Source organism: Pyxicephalus adspersus, chromosome 4 (assembly GCF_032062135.1).
Source record: "Pyxicephalus adspersus chromosome 4, UCB_Pads_2.0, whole genome shotgun sequence".
Lineage (NCBI taxonomy): Eukaryota > Metazoa > Chordata > Amphibia > Anura > Pyxicephalidae > Pyxicephalus > Pyxicephalus adspersus.
In genome coordinates this window covers 62089428-62114556 of record NC_092861.1, presented here as the reverse complement: position 1 = coordinate 62114556, position 25129 = coordinate 62089428, and the positions used below count along the sequence as shown (strand labels likewise).

Here is a 25129-nt window from a genome sequence, read left to right as displayed (position 1 = left end):
AGATGTCACATAGCTGTGTGGTATTCTATTACCCCTGTGGCAAAGTTAAAAAATTACCATATCAAGGCACACAATACTGTACATAGAATCCCTTGAGTGGTTTGAATATTGCAACTTGAGCACAATAGTTTGTTATTCTGTTTTATAGTTTGAGCTTTCCTTAGATAAGTTACTTTTATTCAAAGGTTGACATGCAAAGTCTTGCAATGAAACTGAGGGAAATGTGGTGTTGTGATAAGTGTTGCACATAATGATTTAATGACCAATCTTGAATTTATTAAAATGTTTTTTTTTTACTTTGAAAAAGTAAAACTGAAAAAAACCCAAAAAAGAAAAACTGCAATTGTGTCCAATGGCAGAGCTAAGTATATCACCACTGACAACATTTAAATATCAAGGAGAAGTGGTCTCACAACTTGAGGTGCTCAGAACACAAAAATTTTGAGGAATCTGACCAGATGTGGAAATTTTAAGATGACAGGTGTAATATGGCTTAGCCAATCTAGCATGGGAAGTGTGTGGACCTGATCTTTCTTTGCAGCACTTTCTTTAACTTTTATGTATGTGTCTTTTTTTCTCTATAACTATTTCCCTCTTAGGAGACAATAAAAGAAGAAGTAGTACACCAATGAGCGCACCTCTCTTTTATTCTTCGCCCTTATCATATCAGCCCAACTCCTTGTACTGTAACATATTTGATTGGCTTGTACTTCCCGTCTGAACTCTGCGGTACAAAAATTTCAGTAAACTAAAAGGAGATAAGTGAAATTCAGATACATCCTTTTTTCTAAAAGACATATTATTCAAAGACTTACATTAATTTGTATTTCTTATTATGCAAGACCATCTTTATTATACACATTGGTGAAATTTTCCAATAATAATAATAAATATTTTTTTAAATCAGTTTGTTACATAGGATCTCTGCATACCAATTTATATTTTAGAAATGTAATTATTTAGCTTGTGTTGCCCACTTATGAAGGATTTTTTTAATTAGCTGATTATATTTCTCAATATATAATAAGGGATGTAGTGATATTTAATAAACCATAAAAATTCTTTGTGAACAAAAACCAAATATGTATTATTGTTAAGATGATGCAATAACTGAGGAGAGCTATTGTCACCAAGGGGCAAGGACACACGGATAAATATAGATAGAGGGGCCTGTTTCTTTTGAAAAGTACATTGCATTACAGTCCTTTTGTTCACACGTATTGTATGATTTGTCAGTTTTGTTTCTTACTGTGTTGTGCAAGCACAGTTCTCACATCTTTTCCTAATTATACAAAAGAGTAGAAGCTCTGGGATGCTTTCTGCAAGGAGTTGGCATGTTTTCCCAAGGTTCACATTGACTTCCTCTATGGTACTCTGCTTTTCCCCACATCCCAAATATGCAGTTAGTGTAATTGGCTCCCCCAGAATTGCATGCAAAAATGGCAGTGCAATGTGATTTGCAAAGTGTGACATGGATATAAGACAACAATTACATAACAATAATAATAAAACTGCATAGGTAAAAACACCCTTTTTATTACAAAGGTCAACATAGATTAAGTGAATCTTCCTGACACTTCTAAACAGGAATTTTTTATACAACATTTGAGGAAGTGCTCTTTCAGGACACATGGTTGCTTTCAAAAGCAGCTTAATTTTAATTTTGTTCTTTCTACAAAGGCTTGGCAAACGTTCAAGCTATGTAGTGCAATTGTCTTTATCTACTGAGTTGTAGCATTACTCCAAAGTCTTAAATACATTTTGTGGTCATCTGTGGGGTTTGCTGTGTAGTCTAGGCTATTATTGTACTGTTCTAGACCTAACCTAGCAAAAAAAAAAAGTTATTAATATTTATGTGGTTTGTTTGTGCCTAATATTCTATATATATGCATCTACAATATACATCTTACTCAGTTATGTTACTATTTTAGTTTTAGTTTTTTTAGGTTTAGTTTTTTTAGTTTAAGTTGCAAAGTGACCAACTAATACTTACCTCTCTCAATGGCCATGTTGTCAAATAGCAGATTTGAAGATCCTCAAAATGTCATATCTTCAGGGTTTTCTGATGCCAGCATCCCCCACTGCATTTTGGTATTCCATCCACTGACCCCTATATCACTGCTAGATGCAGTGATAATATAGCAACTAAACCGGAGACTGCAGCAGAGGACCAACATACCTGAAAGGGTAGCAGCTACCTTTACAGCTTTCATCACTGTGTTTTCATATGAAGTTTTCTGTGTTAAGGCTTTGTGCCAGAGTTTAGGAACACAATTTCACCATTATACTAAAACTTGCTTTCATGCTACTTTTTTATATAAGAATAAAATAGATATTTTTGGATGGTAGTTTTGAAGCAGTTGGGTCAGGACAATTACTCTTATAAAAGTTTTTCTAAAAAGGTGGAGGGTCAGCCAGCTATATTTCAGTTGCATGGGTAGACACTGGCAAGTTGAAACATCAACAATATTTTTGTTTCTGGCAACAAGATTCATACATGGGTGTTGTCCCTTTTTTGACTGTAGAAGAAAAAAATGAAAATAAGAAAATAAAATAATTAAACATGACTTGGTTTGCTCACCCCTTAGTGACTATGGCCATCTTACCACCACTTTGTAAAAGATAGGTTAAAGATATGCCATGAACACACAACAACTGTTGAGTTACTTTTTTCACAAAAGTCTGAACTGTTTGGTTTGCTTAAGTTGTATATTCGAAAAAAAGAACAAAGTAGTCATTTTATATTCTGAAAGCATACATCCAACCAAGTGTTTCCTAAACAGTCTCTGAGCCAGAATGATTCATATTTACAAAGATGCCACTAACAGACTTGCTAGCTACCTTTGTTGTACTTTTAATAAGGCGTACTGAATAATATATGCCTATGGTTCGTTTAGATCTGTCTAAAGCTTCATTTGTTTAAATTGATAAGCCTTATATAATGTGACTGGCAATGACAATATGTCACTTGCTGGTGCTTTATGAAATGTCAAGCTTCTTAATTGCATCTATTCAACTTGTAGAGAAGAAATAGAAAAGGGCAGGAATCTTGGAGGGGGAAAAATCTTATCTTTTCATGTTTGAATCCTTTTTTCAAATATGAAGCATTCTAAAGATTTGTTTCCAAAAGGAAAGTTAAAGTTAAAATATGTTAAAAGAACTTGTTAGGCCATCAGTCAGCCTGTGTTTTCTTTAGTGAATATACTGAATCATAATTTAGGACAATGCTGTTTTCAAATTAGTAACCTGAGCTTGCTTAAGCATTCAACAGGTAAAGGGATACTTTTTATTTTTAATGTATTATTGTCTAAAAACTATCCCAAAATATAAACACAAAATTAAGTCAGGCAGCATGATTGGCACACATATGAGACTACTGATCAAAGCTAGAAACCACTGCTATGGAAAAATGTAATAAACAATTGGTTAATAAATCGAGACATTATAAAGTGCAATCAGAAGTTGGAGTCAGTTGGAGGAGAGTTTAGAGCTCAGAGATTGTCCAAAAGAACAGACAGCAAATAAGGTACAAACAATGTGAAATCAGGCTAAAAATGTAATGAAAAGAAAATTATGTTGCAAGCAGATCATGAAAGGTGTTTCATGTAGAGTACGATTTGGAAATGGCTGATTTTTACCACAGCCTCTGATAACAATGATAAGTTTCATTGCAAGGTATTTTCCATGCTAAAAATCCAAAATTTAAATTATTGATGACAGCAATAAAGGTCAGAAGAATACAGAATATGACAACATGTCATAAAACGTGTTGATAAGAAGAACAGAATCTGGACCCTTCATACTGGTTCTGGGTTACTTTTCTAGTAGTACTTTATCTATCTGGAAGTAGTATTTTCTGTGTTTACCGTAGCATATTTTATTCTGTACATGGGGTAACATACCTATAATAATCATTATTACTCTCATTGTTTTATTAGTACAAATGTCAGCAATAAATGGGGCAGAGTATTATATATGTTGTTTTCGTTATTGACTACTAATTTTCCGATCGGGTTTAATGCTTGATGCTGTCTTATCATGTTTTTAACAAAATGTATGTTTTTTGTGCTTTCTTTTGATCTCCTAAAAGAAAACCTAATTTAATTCGCTAGGTATCATCTTTCTTTAAAAAAAATACATATATACTTATTATCCAATTGAACTATGAATATATTAGTTTTCTGTTTTTCTCTTCAATGTACACATGCTCTGAAATATCAGATCATTTTAATTTGCTGCTTCACAGTTCACTGAAATGGTCCTCAGATCAACTGCTAATGATTTCAAGATAACTTTTCTAGTGCGCTGTGGCTCATTTTTATTCACCTCTATGATTTTTTTTAATGCAGTTGGTTGCACATGCAGCAAGTTACAGATTTAAACAATACGTTGTATCATAAAAAATTGCTACAGTGAGTTCAGCACTCTAACTAAAAATCCCCAAGGTATCTCACTGACATGAAACCTATGAATTTGAGGCCCTTGTACTATGCCCCCCTTTGAGGTCTGCACTCTTCTTTTTTTTCCTCCAGATATACTCATATGTATCCCTTGTGCTCCAGTCATTCTCCCCCACAGATTGTTCAAATCCTTTGGATAAGCTATTCTCAAGTCCCAACCCACCTAAACTAGCAATATCTGCTGTCAGATTTAGGGTTACCCTAGATCAGTGTTTTTTGAGACACGGCACATTTTTTACATTGAATAAATCCTGCGGCACATTACAAATAAAACATTTTACCAAACAACACTTTGTAGCTATTTTCCTTGTCTCTTAAAATAAACAAGGCAATTAAGCTTCCATATCGTATTGTCTGATCCCAAAAAGTACAAGTTAACTGCCAACAAACATTAGATATAGAAAAGAAGAAACATAAGCATATGGAACTTTAAAGGTAATGTTGGTCGAATATCTCACTCAGCTCCGGTCCCCTGATTGCTCTTGCAGCTCTAGCTTAACTCTAGTATGTGTTCTTGGATAGAGATGCTCAATCCAAGAACAAAGGAGTCCCACGGGATCCCTGGGCACTAGAGGCTAAACGGGGACAAATCTCCCTATTCATCCACCTCTAGTGCTCTGTGATTAGCTGGGGAAAGGAAAATCATGTTGACGCTTGAGCTGTTATCAGGGTTTACCTTTCCTCAGCCAATCACAGAGCACTAGAGGTGATGAATGAGGAGACTTGACCTCATTTAACCTCTAGTGCCCGGGGATTCCACACTTTTTTTAACCCATTTTTGCAAAATGGGTCTTGCAAAATGTCTTGAGTTTCTATTTTAGAATAGTGGAAAATATGTTACCATAAAAGAGCTGTAATTTTTTTTTTTTTTGTTATGTTATAATTCTCCTTTTAATGGCTTTTAACAGCCTAATACATCTTCTTAAATGTTTTGCTAATGTGGAACCTAAGAAAGAAATCGTATATATGTAATTGATTGTACACTGAGGAACAAACAGGTTTTTATATATATATACTGTATATATTTAGCGAACATTAGCAGGTCTGTTGTGCCTCTATTTTTTTAATAGCATGTCCTATGGTAAATGGTTAGTCTATGTTTAGAATTGTCTTTACTTTTCACAGATGTTGATTTCTTCTGGGTTGTCCCAACACATATGTTTATATCCTTTTACCACGTTATTGTATCCTCAGCAGTATTGTAATGCTTTATGAAATAAGTGATGTTGCATTATGGGTGTCTTGAGGTGTGCAATGCTGATATAGCTGATATAAAAAACAGTGCCCAAGTTTAATTGATTTCCTTTCTCTTTTGCCTATATAAAATTATTTTGTAAGTTTACCTCTTGCTGATACATAGCTTCCAGTAATATGGATGTATCTTTTGCTGCCCCATCCCTTTCTTTTTTTGTTTATTTTAAGTTTTTGGTATTAAATAGCGGGGATTTAATTTTGCTTTATTAAGCCAATGACACTGAAATCCAAAAGGGTAAGTCTTTGGAAGGAAAGGCAGTCGTGATGAATCATGTAAATAACCATCATAAAGACAGAGCTTCTGCTGTTCTAAGGAGCTTATAGTTAGACTCTTCTGATGTGATGACTTATTTTCAGAAGAGGAAAAACACTTGCAGGTGAATTAAAAGAAAACTGTCTTTTTTGACAGATGGGTAATAAACATTTTAAAAGCTCTAATCATTTGAGTTTCTCTTCTATAGTTTGTGATTTGTGAACAAGGTCAAGAACTGCAAATACTCAAATACTAAATACAATAAAGTATATTCAGTATTTCCTAAAGCTGAACTTAAGAAAGGTTTAAGGAAAAATAAATTAAAAAAAAAGTTTGTCAAACTATAGGGACATTAACAATAAATAAAAATCTGATTTACAAGAGAAGAAATTGTGGAAACCTTTACTCCACAGTTATATGTACAAATAATCCATAAGAAGTCAAAAATACTTAGGCATAGTTCAGAGTATTACAGATGGAATTTTCTAAGCCTATATAGGCCCTAACATTTGCATTGACTGTCTGTGGTGTCAAATGCTTTTGCAAAGTCCAAGTGCACTATATCAACTGCTACCCCATTCTCTAAATGTTGACTCACTTCCTCTTAAAAAGAGAGATTTGTTTGACAACATTAGGCTTTCTTGAAGCTTTAAATATATGGTATTGTAGTAATATTTTTTTTAATTATTAAAAAAATATTATAAACAGCATGTGTAACTATAGGGTATTTCAAGCATGTTGTTTGTGTATTAACTTTTTACAATGTTGTTTACTATACAACACAATAGTTTTTTCTGAGTTGAATTTGCAAATGAATGACAGTTTCAAATATCCAGATATAAAAGATGCTAATTAGGTTTGGGATAAAATTGATTGTTATTCAAAGAATTGTTATAATAATTACCTGTATTTTGATTTAATTCTTCACACCAGCTTTAAAAATGTGTTTTCATACCCCTATACTTAAATTTAAATTTTCCAAAAAAATAATATTTTTAAAATGGAATATGTTCCTACATGTCCTTCATGGCAATACAATGACCAAGTCTTTTGCAATGAAGTTAACTTTAATGCATAACTGTTTTTTTGTCTAATGGCAAAAGTATGTGGCAAAAAAAGCAGCCAGAACATTTTTACTGGATTTGAACTACTTTCAAAAACATAAACTTAGAAGTTGCATTTGTACCCAGGATACCTTCAAATCTGGAACAGTGTGTGGAAGGTCACTGGGTAAAGGCATCAAAAGTTTTGGGAGTTTGTTACAGTAACCTCAGAGCTGTTGGTTCGAATTATTCTAATAAGTAATTTGTTAAAACGTGTTCATCTATAATTATAATAATACAATCTAGGTCAGTATTAGCATTTCATTTATTTTATTTTTGCATCTAATTACAGTAAATTAATTATCTGTATTTTTGTAACTGGATCTAAAAAGCCTTCTTTGTTCCATAAAGTAATACTTCAGTAAGAGTGTAAACTTTGTATGTTAGTAATTTTGCTTTGGATTTTTATACAGTTCTACACAAAAACTTACTAATTGCAAGCGAGTAACTGTATGTGACCTGATTACAAGACAAAAAGTAAAGAATTTGCTTTCAAAGTTTTAAGAGGTTCTCCAAAGGAGTTTGTTTTTGAGTACAATACTTTCTTTTAATAATCTGATAAAATATAAGAAAGCACAGTAACGGTTTAGGTTTTTTATGTTACAGTTATAAAGAATAGGATTTACAACAATCATTTTACACCTATTTGATATATATATATATATATATATGTGTGTTTATATTTATACTTGATTGACATATACATGTGTGCTTTGAGTTTTTTGGTTTCAGCCTAAAGCAGCACAATTGTAAATAAAAAGGCTGTACACAAAATACCCATTTTAAAGGTCTGTGTGTGCCTGCATTTCGTTGATATGGGGTTAGATTGCAAATTGGAAACTGGTGAATTGGTATTGTTAATGGCTTTCTCTTATATGCTGATGCTTTATAAATGAGCAGACCAAACAGAATACTGTCTGTTGGCATTTAATTCATTGAAAATTTGCAATCAGGTACATCAGACTCAAATTATATAATGAATCACTAGTAATTAGATATACTAGCTTCTAACTATTTTTATATTAATAGAAAGACCCTGCACTGTCTGTGACTCCAAGCATAGTCTAGAAGGCCATGATCAGGGTTGTCCTCTGAGATGTTGATAGGAAGATATCTCAAGAAGACCTCTCACTCTCAAAGGATCAACCTAGTTTATAGAGATTCCTCTGGGGTGGTTGTTTAGTCTACTTGGCCTGGCACACATTGTGGGCCCCTTGTAATGCAGGCTGTTGTGAAGGGGTCCCAAAGGAGAATCACAGACAAAAGATCATTTAAACTGATAGTGCTGATTAAACAATCAGTAAACAATTGTTATTCTATTGCAAACACTTTTATCAGAAAACAACACTGTGGAATTGCAGAATCCAATCTAAACGGGAATACGGTTTATACTCTATGCCAACTGTTTTGAGATTATATGAAGATAATTATACCTAAACATTAATAAGAATATGTGTTGCAATTAAAATCATTTTACAGCTACCCCTTTGACTAACCTTTGATACAAAAGTATTTTGTATTTAGAGAATTGCTAATATTTCAATTAGAAAAATAATTAGAAGATAATTAGACAGTAATTGTTTTAGTGATATATATCTATGCATGAATTTACTTCAAGAATGCTTTGTTTATCATCTCACTTAGAGTTTTCAGTTTCATTATGCTTGGATACATTTGCATATGACATTCTAAATTTGCTTAGCTTAGATAAATGGTACTCCAGGAATGTATTCTTACTTGTTTGTTGTGTAGTTTGACAGTTTTGTTGAATTTATACATACATTTTTATGTATGCATTGATTTTAATTAGAATTATTCATGTTTAAATCTTAAATTTATAGAAACATTTAAAGATACAGAACTCTTACCCTGTAATCAATACAGGGTGCATGGTCATCTTTCCTGGTGGTTTTATTTTTAATTTTTTGCCAATGGTTTGATGGTCTGGGAAAAAAAGTCTCAAACAAATCAAATGTAAATTTCACACTCCTCCAAAAAAACTAGTATTTATAGCACAGCCTTATGCCAGCCTTTCAACAGGACATCAGGGTTGCCAAACTAAATTTAATTTTTTATGATCAAAAAATCCTGGCTAATCTTTTTCTTTTTTATGGACAATTAAAGTCAGCAGTGTGTGGCTAAAGCATGAGACAAAATCTATTTCTATAATTTATTTCTCAGCAAATGTTTTGAATCCTGGACCAGTCCCATTCCATGTTTGCTAGATCACCCAGCTTCACTGATAAAAGTGTATCCTCTTCAGCCTTGGAGAGCTTTAATAAATCAGGCCCATTGTCCTTATCTATGCTTTAATTCCAAGTCTCCATCAGTGCAGAAAATTTAAAAATTGCCACCTACCATCCAAATACATTGTACAACATCATTCATCCTCCCCAATTTTATCCCCAGTTTATACCCTGATCACATAAATGTACTAATGCTGTCATAACACAAGCAAGTAATACAATTTCTTGCGTCTCCTATTGGCAAGCCCATCAGAGCAGCCCAATTTCTGGCCATGCAGCTTCCCCATTTATCTGCGTATCTTCCCTAGGTGCTCCACTACCTGCTTTACCCTGCCTCTGTCACTTGCACCTGCCATATTCTATTCTGTAGTACCTGGTAGGTACCCGGCTGCTCTCCATGATGGTAATACCTCTAATTCCAGGATTGTTCATCCAGCATGAAGTAATAATGCAGAGCAGCATTTGACAGAAAGTAAGATTTATTTTACCAAGCTTATAAAATATAAATTTGCCTATGTTTTCACAGACTATCTGTAAATTTCTGCACAGTTGGCAGCAATGCAGGGCATGGTTAGCCTCATTAGTGTTTAGGGAAAGATTTTCTGGCAGTCTGTGCTGGTCCTCACATCTAGTCGGATACTTATGCTGATATATATATATATATAACATTTGTCCTATGGACATGATAGGAATTTTTTGACTTGTTGCAATGTGTGAGGACTGTGGCTCAAGCAATTCTGTTTCTAGTAATTGACATCAACCCACCAACAACAGAATTACTTTACAGGGCAAAGAAATGTTAACCTCTTTAGTGTTTTGCTTCCTTGATGGCCATATAAACGAGTTATTGTTTTATTGCTGTTGAGGGACATTCAACAGCATTTCAGTCAATAAGGGATTATCAGTGTTCTCTGGGAATAATATTACAAATTGATGGTTACTACAGTTTTGCAGTCAGATACAAAAGGAACTAGCAGAATGTTTTGGTTTATTTTATATATTTCAAGCAAATGTGATGCAACCACATTTTTTTTCAGTTGATCCTGAATAGTATGAACATTTTACATTCTGGTAATCAAATGAAAATTCATTGAAAATATGATGCATAGTTCAATGTGTCCCTTGTTGTTTTACTGTTTAGTTCTAGTTAAATGAGCAACTGTTGGAGGATATATAGTTTTGATGTATGGTCTTGATCATGATTTTTCCTGATTTTTTTTAGTTTGATAAACTAGGTTAAGTTTTTCCATATACAGCTGAAAGTGGAACTAAATGTTATAAATAAAAAAATACAAAAGACAAATGTCCCTTCTGCAATAAAATAAATCTAACTGCCTAATCACATTTTTTTATTTAAATTTTATTTATTTTATTGAGAAACTCAAGCTAGCCAATATACAAAAAATGGCACACAGAAGAGCAAAATATAATAATAAACAAAATAAAAAAATCATGATGGATGATAATATTAATATTAATATATTTTATATTTTATTAGGATTTTTTTTTTTGCTTTCTATGTATAGCATGATAGTGGCAAAAACTCTTTGCAGTAGTTTGATTGTGGCAGCTTTCCCCGGCTTTAATAGTGGCCTTTACCTAAACAGTTTTACATCGATTAATAAGAAATATTGCATTTTTTAAATTGCTCTCTCCTGTCATTCCACCATCTTCACCCACTCTTCTTCCAGGTGGCAAATCTTTAGGCATCATGACTTGCCGGGCTAGAATGGTGAAACCTTAACACATATGCACAGGAGTTGATTTATTCCTGGCAGCCCCAGGGGATATCCTGGCATCATACACTGAGATATCCATACACAGCTCAGTATACTTCAGAAAAAAATAGGATTGCAAACAGACTAGTAAATTAGTCTCTTCCCCAATAAAAATCACGCAAGGCCACATATTTTAATTTTGAACACAAAGTTTCACTTTAATGCCACCACAAACTAGTCACACTACACAACACTAGAGATTAATGGTTGGCAAAATTCACACATTACACTCCACTGATAATTCCATACATATATAATCTTCAGAAAATCTGTATAGCCAACAAAATGCATTGTAGATTATGAGCAAGGTAGAAGGATATATATTTTTTTCAAATAAAAACCAGAGCAGGTTTTGCTTTAAATTTCAACTAGACCTTTAAATTGTGGATTCCAAGCACTGCAGTAATATTGGCAAATTGGTTTTGTGTCCAAATAGTGTCTAAATGTAGTCAATATATCACAAAGGATGCCCTGCATAGGTGATCTGTTAATGAACGCAAGGTGTGTGGCAGGTTAACATCATCAGTTGTCAGGTCATCTTTATTGATGTGTATGTTAAGATATGCATCGTGATGCAGATCAACACACAGTAAAAAATATGCAACAACACGTTATTGAGTGTTTATGTTTGTTTTGATTTCCATTGATTTCATTTACAAATGTATCAGGGGAAATGCATAAGAATGAATATATCTAGACATGTTTCAGTGAAATTTGCCATTTCTGTGGTAGGTTCTGCACTCCTTAGCAGAAATGAGGGCTCCCAACCTTATGACCTGCCTAAGACATTTCTTTCTTGATGAGAAAAGAGAGGATGAGAGGATCTTCAAGTGTGTTTGAATCTAAAAGCAAAAATTATATATATTTTGCAACTAATCCATCCTCAGATATATGTGTGATTAGTATTCTTAAGTTCACTGTATTTTTCAGCAGTAATTCTACCTGTTTACCACTTAAATTCCTAGGATGATAATTAAAACAACAGATATAATATAGGACTATGGATCCCTCTTCTATTATTCATACATATAGCAGGTGGTTTAGTCCTCAAAGTTTAGAACAATGTAATTTGTATCAGTCTGTACATGCACAGATATATAAAAAACACTTTAAATGTAAGGCCATGTAAACTTGCTAAATGATTATCGCCCAAGATGAAGGATCTTCTTGGGCAAGAATCTAGCATGCATACTGCTGTCCCCCAAAGGTTCTTTACTATACTATATGGTATTCGGACCATAAGACGCACCCCCATTCCCCCCCCCCCCCACTTTTGGAAAAAAAAGTGTGTCTTATGGTCCGAAAAATATGGTATATAGCACCAACATATTACGCAACACCGTACATTGTGTTGCAAATGACAGACGAATACAGACAGTGACACAGGAGGAGAGGACCCTGCCCAGAAGAGCTTACAATCTAGGTGGTGGGGGAGTTAACACACAATAGGAGGGGTGATATGTAGTGATGGGAAGTAGTGACGGTTTCAAAAGACAGAAGAAGATGAGTAGGCATGTTTGAAAAAATGGGTTTTAAGTGCTTTTTTAAATGAGCAGAAAGTAGGAGAAAGACGAATAGGACGAGGAAGACCATTCCAGAGAGTTGGGCAGCTCTAGAAAAGTCTTTGAGCCGTTTGTGTGATAAGGTTATAAGTGAGGAAGTCAGTTGTAGGTCATCAGAAGAGGGAAGAGAGTGGCTGGGGAAGTATTTTTTACCAGGTCAGAAAGGTAGGTTAAACAGGAGCTGTGTAGGGATTTGAAGGCAAAGCACAGGAGCTTGAATTCAATTCTAAAGTGAAATGGAAGCCAGTGAAGAGAACTACAAAGAGATGCAGCTGAAGAGGAGCGGTGGCAAGGGTGGATGAGTCTGGCTGCAGCGTTCATAATAGATTGTAGAGGAGAGAGTTGGGTTAGTGGAATACCAGAGAGGAGTTACAGTAGTCCAGATGAGAGATAAGAGCATGTACAAGGAGTTTGGTGGTCCCTGTGGACAGGTAGGGGCAGATTTTGGAGATGTTGCGTAGGTGAAAGTGCCAGGACCTGGAAATGTTCTGAATATAGGGGGTAAATGATAGGGCAGAATCAAAGGTGACACCAAGATAACGTGCCTAAACGGAGGGATGAATAACTGTTGTTAACAGTTAGAAATATGTCAGGGGTAAATTTGAAATTTATAGGGGGTGATGATGAGTTCTGTTTTCTCCAGGTTAAGTTTTAGAAATCTGTCAGACATCCATGACGAGATGGCTGACAGGCAGCATGAGACCTTATCCAAGACTGAGGGAGACAAGTCAGAGGTGGACAGAAAGATTTGAGTGTCATCAGCATACAGATGGTACTGTAAGCCAAAGGAGGATATGAGACTACCGAGAAAGGAGGTGTACAGAGAAAAGAGAACTGGTCCAAGGACTGACCCCTGGGGAACACCAACAGGGAGGGGAGTGGGAGACTATATGCTTTGACTATAAGTGTGCTGCTTTTGTTCTGTTGTAGTAGAACTGATAGTATTTTTTAAAAAAAACATATAGTTCATGTAATTGCTGATTTCTGCTTCAATATCTGGCATTGCCTTTTTAATTTGGTAAGTAATAAACACATTACCAAGATAAAACTCTCTGTGGAACTACTCTGTGGTCTAAAATGCTGAGTAGGTTTTTGTAAAATTGCATTCTGCATTAATACATATTTATTACCCTTTTTATATTGTTTAATGTTTCCTAATATAAAATTACTAACCATTTCTATTTTCATATCAGCTGAAGGATCGTGTGGTGGAACTTTACGAGGAACCAGCGGCATCATTACAAGCCCACACTTCCCATCAGAATATGAAAATAATGCTGACTGTACATGGACAATTCTTGCTGAGCCTGGGGATACTATAGCACTGGTCTTTACAGACTTTCAGTTGGAGGAAGGATATGACTTCTTGGAAATCAGTGGGACAGAAGCTCCATCAATATGGTAAGAAAAACAATTCTGGTCATTCTACATTTTATATTGTTTGTAAGCCAATGAGTAAGTTACAATGTTACAGTGGCATTACCAATAATGTGACAACAAAACTTTGGGCTTCTTAAAATTTGGATCAATTCTGTTTTACATTTGTGAAACAGAAAGATAATTTTATTTACATGGAAACAGTTATTTTCGAGTGGTTCTATGATTAGGGATTGAGCAGCATAGAAACATGTAACCTGTATGGCTGATCAAAGCTATTTTAAGTGAATTTGTTTTATTGTACCATATATACTCAATGATTACCAAAGATTTATTTTTACCTGAAAATGCCTTTCGAAAAATTAATCTTGGTTTATACTCCAGCTACTAGAAAGCACAGTGTCCCCCATGCAAAGTGTGTTACAAACACTTGCCATTGGAAACAAAGCAGATGAGTTTGCTACACAATTTGCATGAGGAAACAGCTCTATCTACTCATAGCCAATGCACAAATGATCATTTAACAACAAATGACCAATCATAACCAAATCATAACTCAAAAGTGCTGGCTGCATTTTGTGTCCTAGGTTTATACCAAAGTCAATGAAGTTTTCCTGGTTTTCAAATAAATGTGGGTATGTTTTGTTTGATTTATATTCAAGTATGTAGGGTATATTGTATTCAAAGGATATTGTATAATAAATGATTATTTGCCAAAACTGGATTTTGCATCAGATTTGTGCCAAGCAGACTTGCACTAACCTGACCCAGGACATTTTATGACTGATTTGCATTTTAGCTTAAAAGGAAATAGTTTTTTTGACACAAGGGGATCATTGTGCAGCACCCACACGTCATACATTGTCATTTTACTTTTGTTTACTGATCTGGATGTTGGCACTACTGTCTATGGGTGGTCCAAAAATATTCGTTTTTGCTGCCTTTGGCCATACTGTGTTAAGTCTCAGATACCACATCATCGTGTTTAAAAATGTTGAGTTGTATCCAACATAAAGTAAGAATGTCTTCAATACAGCAACCTAAAAACCAAATAACAGATCAACAATGGTTTTGTAAAATAACAATTGTTTTGTACATCTGAAAGTGATGTTTGCCTATGAACTGACTGTTGATACTGAGTTTTCTGGAAATCATTATATCAAAGAAACTCTGCAATTTGAAGCATGACTTTATAGTAAGTTATTGTTTTAAAAGTTACATATTTAAATTGAAAAACATGAATAAGAAATACTTCCAAGCTCGGATTGACCTGGAATTGGAATTTGAGTTTACTAAACTGTATATCCTGTACACACAGTGGGAAAGTGCATAAAAAGTCTCTTATCTCCTGTATGTAATAAAGGAGATGATAATAGACTTTATATGCACTTATATGGCCATCTCCTGTGCTCCCCTTTAAACTGCATTTAGGTCCACTTTAATGGCCAATATATTCCACTTTACAATAATGCTTTCTGGCCCAGGTATTCCTCAGGAGCCCTTCATAGCTTAAGGATTACTCCTATTGTCTTTATTTCTTTTATACCTATACAGTGCCATTTCTATACAGACATTTATATATTGACTCCTTTATAGAACTGAATAATGAAAATGTTATACATATACAGATATTAGGTAATGTACATAAAATGGCAGGAGAAAAGTTAAACTGTAATTTTTTTTTGACTGGACTTTGCACCCCTTGCTTTCTGACTCCTCATGTTCTCCTCTGACGACTCTTTAATTTAACACAATATAACATAACACCACTCCTTGTATTTTTCACTAAACAAATCTGAGTACAGGTAGTCCCCAAGTTAAGCACATCTGACATATGGACAACTTCAAAATACGAACAGGCTTTCCTGCTCACTTCTGCGCAGGACGGAGGTTTGATGAGGGTGGTGGTGGGGGGGGGGGGGGTTTGCATGACTTGCAGAAGAAATTTTTTGCTAAACACAGCTGAGGTTGTAGGTGATCTTAGGAGCTGTGCTGATCTCAAACTCCTTAATGATCAACACAAACTCTGCAGTTGTTTCTTTTTGCATATCAAAGCTTGCTCCAGAAATTAATGTCTAGGCTCCATTAAGTTTCTACTGGTTTATACCTCCATTGAGGATTTTATACAGTAACTGACACCACCCTGCCTAATAATATGTTGAGACAAACATCTGTCCTAATTGCACAGGGACTACCTGTACTGACTATTTGTAAACACTGTCAGATCTCTCAACCAATCCAAAAGGATTCAATCTAGACTTGATTCTTGACCAATCTGACCGGATTCTCTCCAATTCATGCTCATCTCACCTCTACTAAGAAATTCTAAATACATTTTGTACTATACATAACATAGCTTTAAAAATACATACCTAAATATGTTTGTACTAAGAAGTTAAGTGTATTTTCATTCTGTATTGAAAGTGATGTGTCAATCACATCACAAATAAAACAAGTTTCAGAAACAATTGTGTTCTCATATCAAACCATTATATAAAATACATCTTTACTTTATCACTACAGAAATCAATTGCTTTCCCCTCTACTCCTGCAGAGTGAGAGATAGTCAATTTCCTTTAGAATGAAAGAACAGGAATGACATACAAGGATCTAGGAACCTTTAATCTTTCAGCTTCCAGTGCAATAAAACCAAACAAAACCTGACATTTAAGACTGAAAGATACAGTGTGATCACTTTCACCACCATACTTTAAAATTGCTGTAATATATTGAGACACAGATAAATTAGGCTTCTTTCACACAGTTCAAATAATGCATTTTCCCTGCATGGCAACTAAACATATAAAAACAAACACATCTGCTCAGAAAATCTATACATCTAAATGCAATGTTATTTTACATTCTTTACATCCCTATCTCATTTTTCATTCCCTTTTGTTGCCAGAAATGTAATGCTTACCATAATGTTAACGGAACACAAAGCTGGAGGGAAGGTGCCACTGTGCCGTATAGGCTCTACACATGGCGTTGCAAGGACACCAATTTTATCAGACGCTAGGATGGAAGAGGGAGGATGTGATTGCTGGCTTTTATTGTCTGGCTGCTCCCTCATTGTCTAACCAGCAGGGTGGGCAATGTGGACATATTTTGAACAGATTTTATGATTTAATTATACTGCTGCAGACTAATCAACTGCAACATACATTTGCAATCTTTATTAGGCTATTTGCCTTTTTAGTTTATAAAGGATAGAACTACTATCTTATATCTTTATTCCTATTGGACATAAAACCTTTACTTAACAAAAAAACTTTTTTTACATAGTGTACCTATTAGACCCATGGCATTATGGGACATCGGAATAGAAAGCACAACATAAGTTATTTTCATTGGATATTCTCTGTCTCCCTTGAAAGGCCTAACATTTGTCTAGCTTGTGTGCAGAGGAAGGGATTCTTCACTGTAAGGTCTGTGAAAATGTGAAAATGGCTCCGCCAGGAAGTAGTCAGCAACTACTATAGATTACTTTAAGAAAAAGCTGGATGATTTCTAGAGGAACAGAATATAACTGGGTATTAAAGCTTTAAAGTAAAGATAACAAAGACTGTTGATCCAGAGAACATCCGATTGCCACATGGAATCAGGAAATAATTTTATTTGCCTGTTGAAGCAAATTGTACCAGGGGTTTTTGGCTTCCTCTGGACCAACTATGTCTTATAGGGTTTTATATCTGGGATATGTTTATTTCCCTAGTGGTTGAACTTGATGGATGTATGTCTTTTTTCAACCTGGCTATGTAAATATGTAACAATCTACCACAATACACCATGAGGATTGACTAAAACTAATCAACTTGCTTATCTGTATGCATAGAAGACAAGCGTGTAAAATTTAAAAGGGAGTAGATGAGTTACAGTTTTTAAACCCCTGCTTTGCTATGTACAGCATAATTACCGGTAATAACATTCTTCAGCTGTTTCTGCATTTGTAATCACTGTGGGAATTATGAACTGCCACAATTCAATTAAGTAATTTTGTGGCTTGATCCACTTTAAGGAAATGTACATTGAGTACATTTTTGTGTATCTTTGAGATGAAAATATTCTTTTAAAGGTATGCTTTTCATGTTTTTTTTTTTTAATGTTGCACAATTAGTTATTTTCAGCTAGCAGAGGATGCTTTTGACATATTTTAAATGTGCATATGTGCAGTAAATATTTTATAAACAAAGCTCTATAACCTCAATTTAAAAATGCACATTTTAAAATAAAAAATCTAACCACAAATAATTTTTACCTTTGAAAATATGCTTAAACATAGTGAAAATACCATTTTTATGGATGTTTTTCATTCTCTCATTATAATTTTCTTATAAAATACATATTCTTTAGCAAGCAATGCACCAGATTGAATTTACCATTCAAATATAGATTGGATTGCATTGTCATGTTATGAGTTTGTGGCTGAAGTGTGTTACAAGACTTCTCACCATCTTCAGCATTTCTGTTCCCCTTCTTTACTAACAAGAATAGAGAAGAATAAAACTGGGCATTAGTTTCAAAGTTTAATCATTACTGAAAGTTTTATTATATAAGATTTCTTGTTTCATAGAGTTTAACATATACATCTGACAAACGCAATTCGTTTTCACTGGCCATTTGGTGTAATCCTATACAAATCTTGCCATGTTCTTGTTTAGACATGCATTATACATCTGACCCTGTGGTAAGAAATGTGGAATGTACGACCTATGGCAGCCAGTTGTGGTTCATCTTTTAATTTAAATTCAGGATGTCTCTTTATTTCTGTGGGTTGTTAAACTTAAGCAGTGCTCTTGTTAATACATGTGCATGGATACCAATAGCTTTTCTTTTCTTTATTCAAACATCATTGGGAACATATAGGTTTACTGTGTTTTGTCCTTAGGTACTTTGTTCTTAGGACCTTCATATAACCTTGTTCTTTTACGGGGTCTTATATCAGAGATGTGACCAGTCATGGTTTGGGTGTATGGTTTTCCATATTTCTTTTTTTTGCCCATTTTAGCACAGTCATCATAGAAAATTTGATTTTTTAAGTTTCTTGCTTCCTTGACTTTATTGTTTATAATATTCCTCATATTCCTCTATATCTTTTAATAATATTATTATTACATATTTCTAATAATTTTGAAAATAATAGGGGTTAAAAATTAAGTTTCCTATTAGACAAAATCATTTCATGATATTTGTGTACTTTGATTCACATTGCTTCCTTTTTTTCTGACTCAAGTCTGAAAAGTTCATAATCCCGTATCTGTTTTAGAGTGGTTTTCATTGAGAGCATTCTTTTCATTTATATGATAAAGCCAATGGTGTATGATGATGATTCATATGTTACATGAAAGAAATAGTAAAAATGTTTTATTTATAGAACACAAGTTTTTTTTTTTTTTTTGTCATTTGTGAATAGGCGACCTATAAAAATAAAAGACAAATTAAAATAAAATTTCTTGTATCGTACTATATAAAAGGTGTAAACAGAAATTGTAGAAATATGATCTACATATACCAAAGGATGTATAAAATACAGGTGGATTCCCAATGCATTAGTTTTTTGTATGAGACATTTTCTTTTCCTGAAAATTAAATGATAATAAAAAAAAGATGTAGTAAAATATATCATCTTTTTTTTAAACCCCACATTTGTTCTATTCATTCAATAAAAAGCACATATCTCATGCAGTTCGCTATTAATCAGCAATCCAGGTTTCCATCCAAAATAGAAAGACCCCCCCCGGTTTAAAAGTAGTTGATTTTTTAAAAAAGTTGTCCTAGGTAAATGGTTGTTTTAATTGATCTCTCTCAGCAGCGTTAAGTTTGTTTACAAAGTATTGCCTTGTACATCATGTGTGAGAATGCAGTGCTTGCTTTATAAACCCTATACTGTGTGCACTTCCAGTTTGAAATGATCCTTACAAAGTATTGATAGTGTGTGAATTTATATTTTTTTGCTTTAATTCAAAGTATAATCTTATCCTATATTACAAAATCTAAAACTCTCTGCACATCTAAAAAAAAAAAACTAAACAAAAGAAAATGGATACTGGAGTATATAGAGGACTTTGGTATTATTATGTTTGTTATTATTGCTATAAATATTAATATTATTATTATAAATAGCATCATTAGATAGGGATGGAAATTACAGTCCAGTACAAACAATGACACAGGTGGAGGGGAGAACTTTATCAGAATCTTCTATATTAGGTCTATAAGGATTTACCAGTATCAGAGTGTATTATGCTAAACAAATAACATTTTAAATTCCTGTGCTGTGATTGTGTTCATTACAGGGATGGGCCAATAGTGATTCTTAAAGTGAAACTAAATTGAAAATAAAAAAAAGACACTTACCTTTACCACAGATCCCCCGATATGTCTGTAGCTGTCTTCCATATGGCCTTGCATCATCCTGGTTTCTTGCTTTCTTGCTGCCTAGGTGTTGTGGAAGGGCCATGCACGACCATTTTCTTCCTTCTTGTGTCTTTTACCTACGTCACCTAATCTCGCTCCTGTGCAGTGCAAGAGCAGGTAATGCTGCTGTATCAAAAAAAAAAAAAAAGATGCTGAGATCATCATCCTTCTTTTTTCAATGACTGCAAAGTCCCTTCTGTGCATGCCCAATCTAGATGGCGATAAAGACAGTAGGGGCTTTGCCATTTTGTTTTTTAAATAAAGGCATTTAATGAAAAACAAAACACATTTTTTCTCTATATGGAAAGGTTATCTACCCTTCTATATATAGTATAATTTGTAGTGATAGGTCCGCTTTATTAGAAAGGAGTATGATTGCATATTATTTGTATTTTTTTATTTTATCCTTTATATTAATAAAATAATAGCTAGATGGCTGTTATTAGCTGATTTAAGCTAAGCTACTGATCCATGTCACTTTGAAGGCATGTTTTTACTAATATCCCCTATTTTTATACATACTCTGCTCTCTTACCCCTAATCTCTACCTGCAAAAAAAAAAAGCTGCTGTGCAAATTATTATTATAAATAATGAGAAAACATACTCACAAAACTAATCAGTGATAAAGTGCTATAAATACTTAAAAGGTATGAATTATCTACAAAATACTCAACATTAAGACGCTTGAAGCATAAAACACGATTTCCCAGTGCATTAAAGTGCAAAAACCTTTGTGAAATCTATTGTATCCTTACAACATAAAATGCTTTCAGGTACAAATTCGATACATATCATCAACATAAAAAAATCTAATAATACCAATAAGTGCACTCCATAAAAGACCATAAACCAAGGAAAACATTTGATGTATCAAAAGTGCACTGTGCAAAAATAATAAAATAATACAAATAAAAATAAATGTCCAATCCAACCCCCTTGGTGTGTGCTGTACAAAATTTCGCTTTTCAGTTCCACACCACAGCCATGCTCTCTGTAGTAACTGCACACATCAAATTCCATTGATCTTTTTATTACAAAAAGGTCAATATAACTTTATGGATATCAGTTCTCTCTGGCTGGTAAGTAGCACTAAATCCACTTTAAAAAATCACATCAGGAATGAACTACACAGAGCAGCCCTCACAGGTCAGAAAAGCACAGATTCCACTCCAGCCCTAAGATCCAGAGCATAGCAACATAAAAGTAATTGCCATAAACTATCATAAATTTTAAAATAAATTGAAGAAGAACTATACTCCAAAAAAAAACAAAAACACATTTACCTTCAATCCCGCAGGGGAATCCGATCACTCCAGAGGGTGTCCGGCATCGGGTCCTGCGTCATCCTGACAACCTTCCCTGAGCCGGCACTCTGGGGCCACCATCTTTGTCTTTTCTTCCGGGTTCTTCTTCCTACATAACACTACCCAGGCGTGAGATTGGGTGATGTAGGATGAAAGAAAAATTTGCCGATCTCACTGTCCATGTGTAAGATGCGCAGAAGGAGCGCCCAAGACTTTTGCGCTTCCGTTCATTCTTGAACGCCTAGGGTGTTGCACCTAAAAAGAAAAACAGATTTTACCTTACACACAATGGTTCACTACCCTTTTATGTAAAGTGAAAATTCAGAGTTTAGGTATTTAAACTTTAAAATTCAGTGATTCCACATAGCACAGTGCTCAACCAGCACCAGTATAAGTCACTTGCATTACCAACTTCTGGGATATGTCCAGCTGGCATGGCACAATCCGTAAACATGATGACACTAGTAAGCTCCACTCACGTATCTTTACTCTAAAAATAATAATAATAATAATTTTAATAAAAAAACATGGTCATTAGATATAACTCAATTTAAATTAATCTCCACATTAATCTCTCCAATCTCCTCTTTTGGTTGTAATGTGTCCAGTTCATAGATCCATCTGGTCTCTTGCTTACCCATTCCTCTTTAGATGGTAATCTCTTCAATGGAGTTTAACTCTCATCTATACCATAAAAAAACAACAAACTCAGATCCTTATCCCTAAAGTGTTTGGGCACGTTATTTTTAATATTATTTATATCATATGTGCCCTTCTTTGAGGAACAGTTCAGGTTTGTAAATGTTAAACATTAAAAAATAGTCCATCTCTTGGCCTCCTGCAACAGAACTACTTTTTCACAATCTGACACATTTGCATAGCTATGGTATTACTTTGGCTTCAATTCTTCAATAAAATGGCTGTATGCGATGGTACATTATAGTATTTGACTTCGCTGTAATGTGCTGATACATACAGCACATTATAATGAAGCTGGAATACCAATGACTCCTGTGAAGATGTGGCCCTACCATCTTGTCAAATGGTGATTACGCTGCCTGTAGTCAGGCTGCCTTCAAAGCAATGCATTTAGTTCTCAGCTCACCATTTATTCAAGATTAGCTATAGTATTACCTAATAAAGATATTTTACATAACATCATTACCATAGCTTCAAGAAAGAGGTTTAAATGTTATTAAAAGATTGATAAACACATACATTTTTATGCAATAAAAAGTCAAAGCATGCACAGTACAATAAACCATTTTCACTTGTTCCATGTTAATGTTTTTAAGCATAGATTTCATCTGTGTTCATTCTGTACATTAAGAGGACTGGTTCACCTTGGTGCCTTTGTTAAATCTCATTAATTCTACTATAATGTAAAATTCAATGCAGTATGTACTCACACTACATTCCAAATTTACATTTATATTAAAGATAATTTCTCAGATGAATTTGGTAATAGAAATTAATTATGTATAATGTTATAAATATAGAATTGCTACAATAGTCTTCATGCCTGGAAGGAATTGGAAACCTAATCTCATGGTTTAATCCTTAAAAGTATGGATTAAATCTTCCTAATAAACAATACTGGGAAAACATGGCAGATGTATAAAAATCATTAGCAATTTTCCCAGTGTACAAAAAAAAAATCAAGGAGTTGCTTAGGCAATTTTAAAGAGTAGAAGCACCAAAGCATTACGATTGTATGGCAATAATAAAAAGATCTTTGTAAACATTATGTATGTTATTGACATTACCAATCCACTGTTGCCATCATTTTAGCTTTCTAGCATCAATGCCACTTTAAAGAACCTTTTTAATAAGAAGGTGAATGGTTATAATAGTTTAGACAGTTTAGTTTGTTTATGTCAAAAACTGGAATACAAAATCAACAGAACAGAACAGAAAAATAATTGAAAGCATCTCATCCGAATACCTCTTTCAGTGGTCTAAACAAAAGAAAGTCTGATTAGTTATTATGATATCTACTGCCATAATGCTTCTAACAGTCAGACACCACTGCTTTTCATCTACAGTATGTTTGATAACAGCCTAATCCATGGATGTTCCATACAGGATTCCAGGGACTCAGCCAGCTGTTACTCAACATCATATCCACAAGAGAGAAGATGTTGATTTCATATGAATCACAAGCGAAGAAAATGACTAGCCTAGATGTGAAATGACAGATAACTATAACAGGCTCCAATGGCAGCATAGTCTTTTAGATAATGTTTTTTTGAAAACTAAATAGCAATTTTCTAGGAAGATGTTCTCTCTTACCTATTATATATAACTCTAAAAAAAAAATTACTATCGGGGTTTTAGTTATATATAAAATCTAATAGGTTTATGTAAAAATAGTTTTTCGTCTAAAAACTCAAATGCTTAAGTGCAGTAACTCACAACAACCAATCAACAACTATCATATCCTGGTCTTTGTTCAGCCAAATAAATTGCAGTTTGCTTAACATTACTTTATCAACTATTTGCAACTTGCTTTTTTCCCCACCCCAACACCTAATACTGCTTTAAAATAGGGTGATTTCAATTAGTTTTCTTAGTAATTTCATTTTGTGTTCCAGTTCTTGAACAGCATGAACAAACTAAACTGTCTAAACTATTATAACTGTTCAACTTTTTATTACGTAGTTACATAGTGGGTTAGGTTGAAAAAAGACATAAGCCCATCAAGTTCAACCACTAGGTAAATAAACATATCCCAGATATAAAACCCTATAAGACATAGTTGGTCCAGAGGAAGGCAAAAAAAACTCTGGTACAATTTGCTTTAACAGGGGAAAAAAAATCCTGTTCTCTGTTTCTCCCCTGTTCTCTGATGTTCTCTGGATCAACAGTCACTGTTATTTTTACTTTAAAGCCTTAATACCCAGTTATATTCTGTGCTTCTAGAAAAACATCCAGGTTTTTCTTAAAGCAATCTGTAGTAGTTGCTGAAACTACTTCCTGAGGGAGCTGATTCCACATTTTCACAGACCTTACAGTGAAGAATCCCTTCCTTATCTAGAGCTTAAACTTCTTTTCCTCCAGACGCAAAGAGTGCCCTCTTGTTCTTTGTAATGATCTCAAAGTGAATAATTGGGAAGAGAGTTCTCTATATGGACCTTTTACATATTTATACAGGGTGATCATATCCCCCCTTAAATTTATCTTCTCAAGGGAGAATAGATTCAGTTCAGCTAATCTCTCCTCATAGCTGAGCTCCTCCATTTATTTTAATAATTTAGTTGCCCTTCTCTGCACTTTCTCCAATTCATCAATGTCCTTTTTGTGAACTGGTGCCCAAAACTGGACTGCATATTCCAGATGTGGTCTGACCAATGCTTTGTACAGGGGCAGGATTA

General features: G+C 34.1%; 1 protein-coding gene across 1 annotated transcript in view; it reads left to right on the top strand.

Moving 5' to 3' along the window:
* CSMD1 (CUB and Sushi multiple domains 1) overlaps positions 1-25129 on the top strand; it is an 819458-nt gene that overhangs the window by 430912 nt on the left and 363417 nt on the right. The window contains exon 5 of the mRNA XM_072408428.1: positions 13850-14057. Within this exon, the coding sequence (XP_072264529.1) occupies positions 13850-14057 (208 nt within the window). The remainder of the gene's footprint in view (positions 1-13849; positions 14058-25129) is intronic.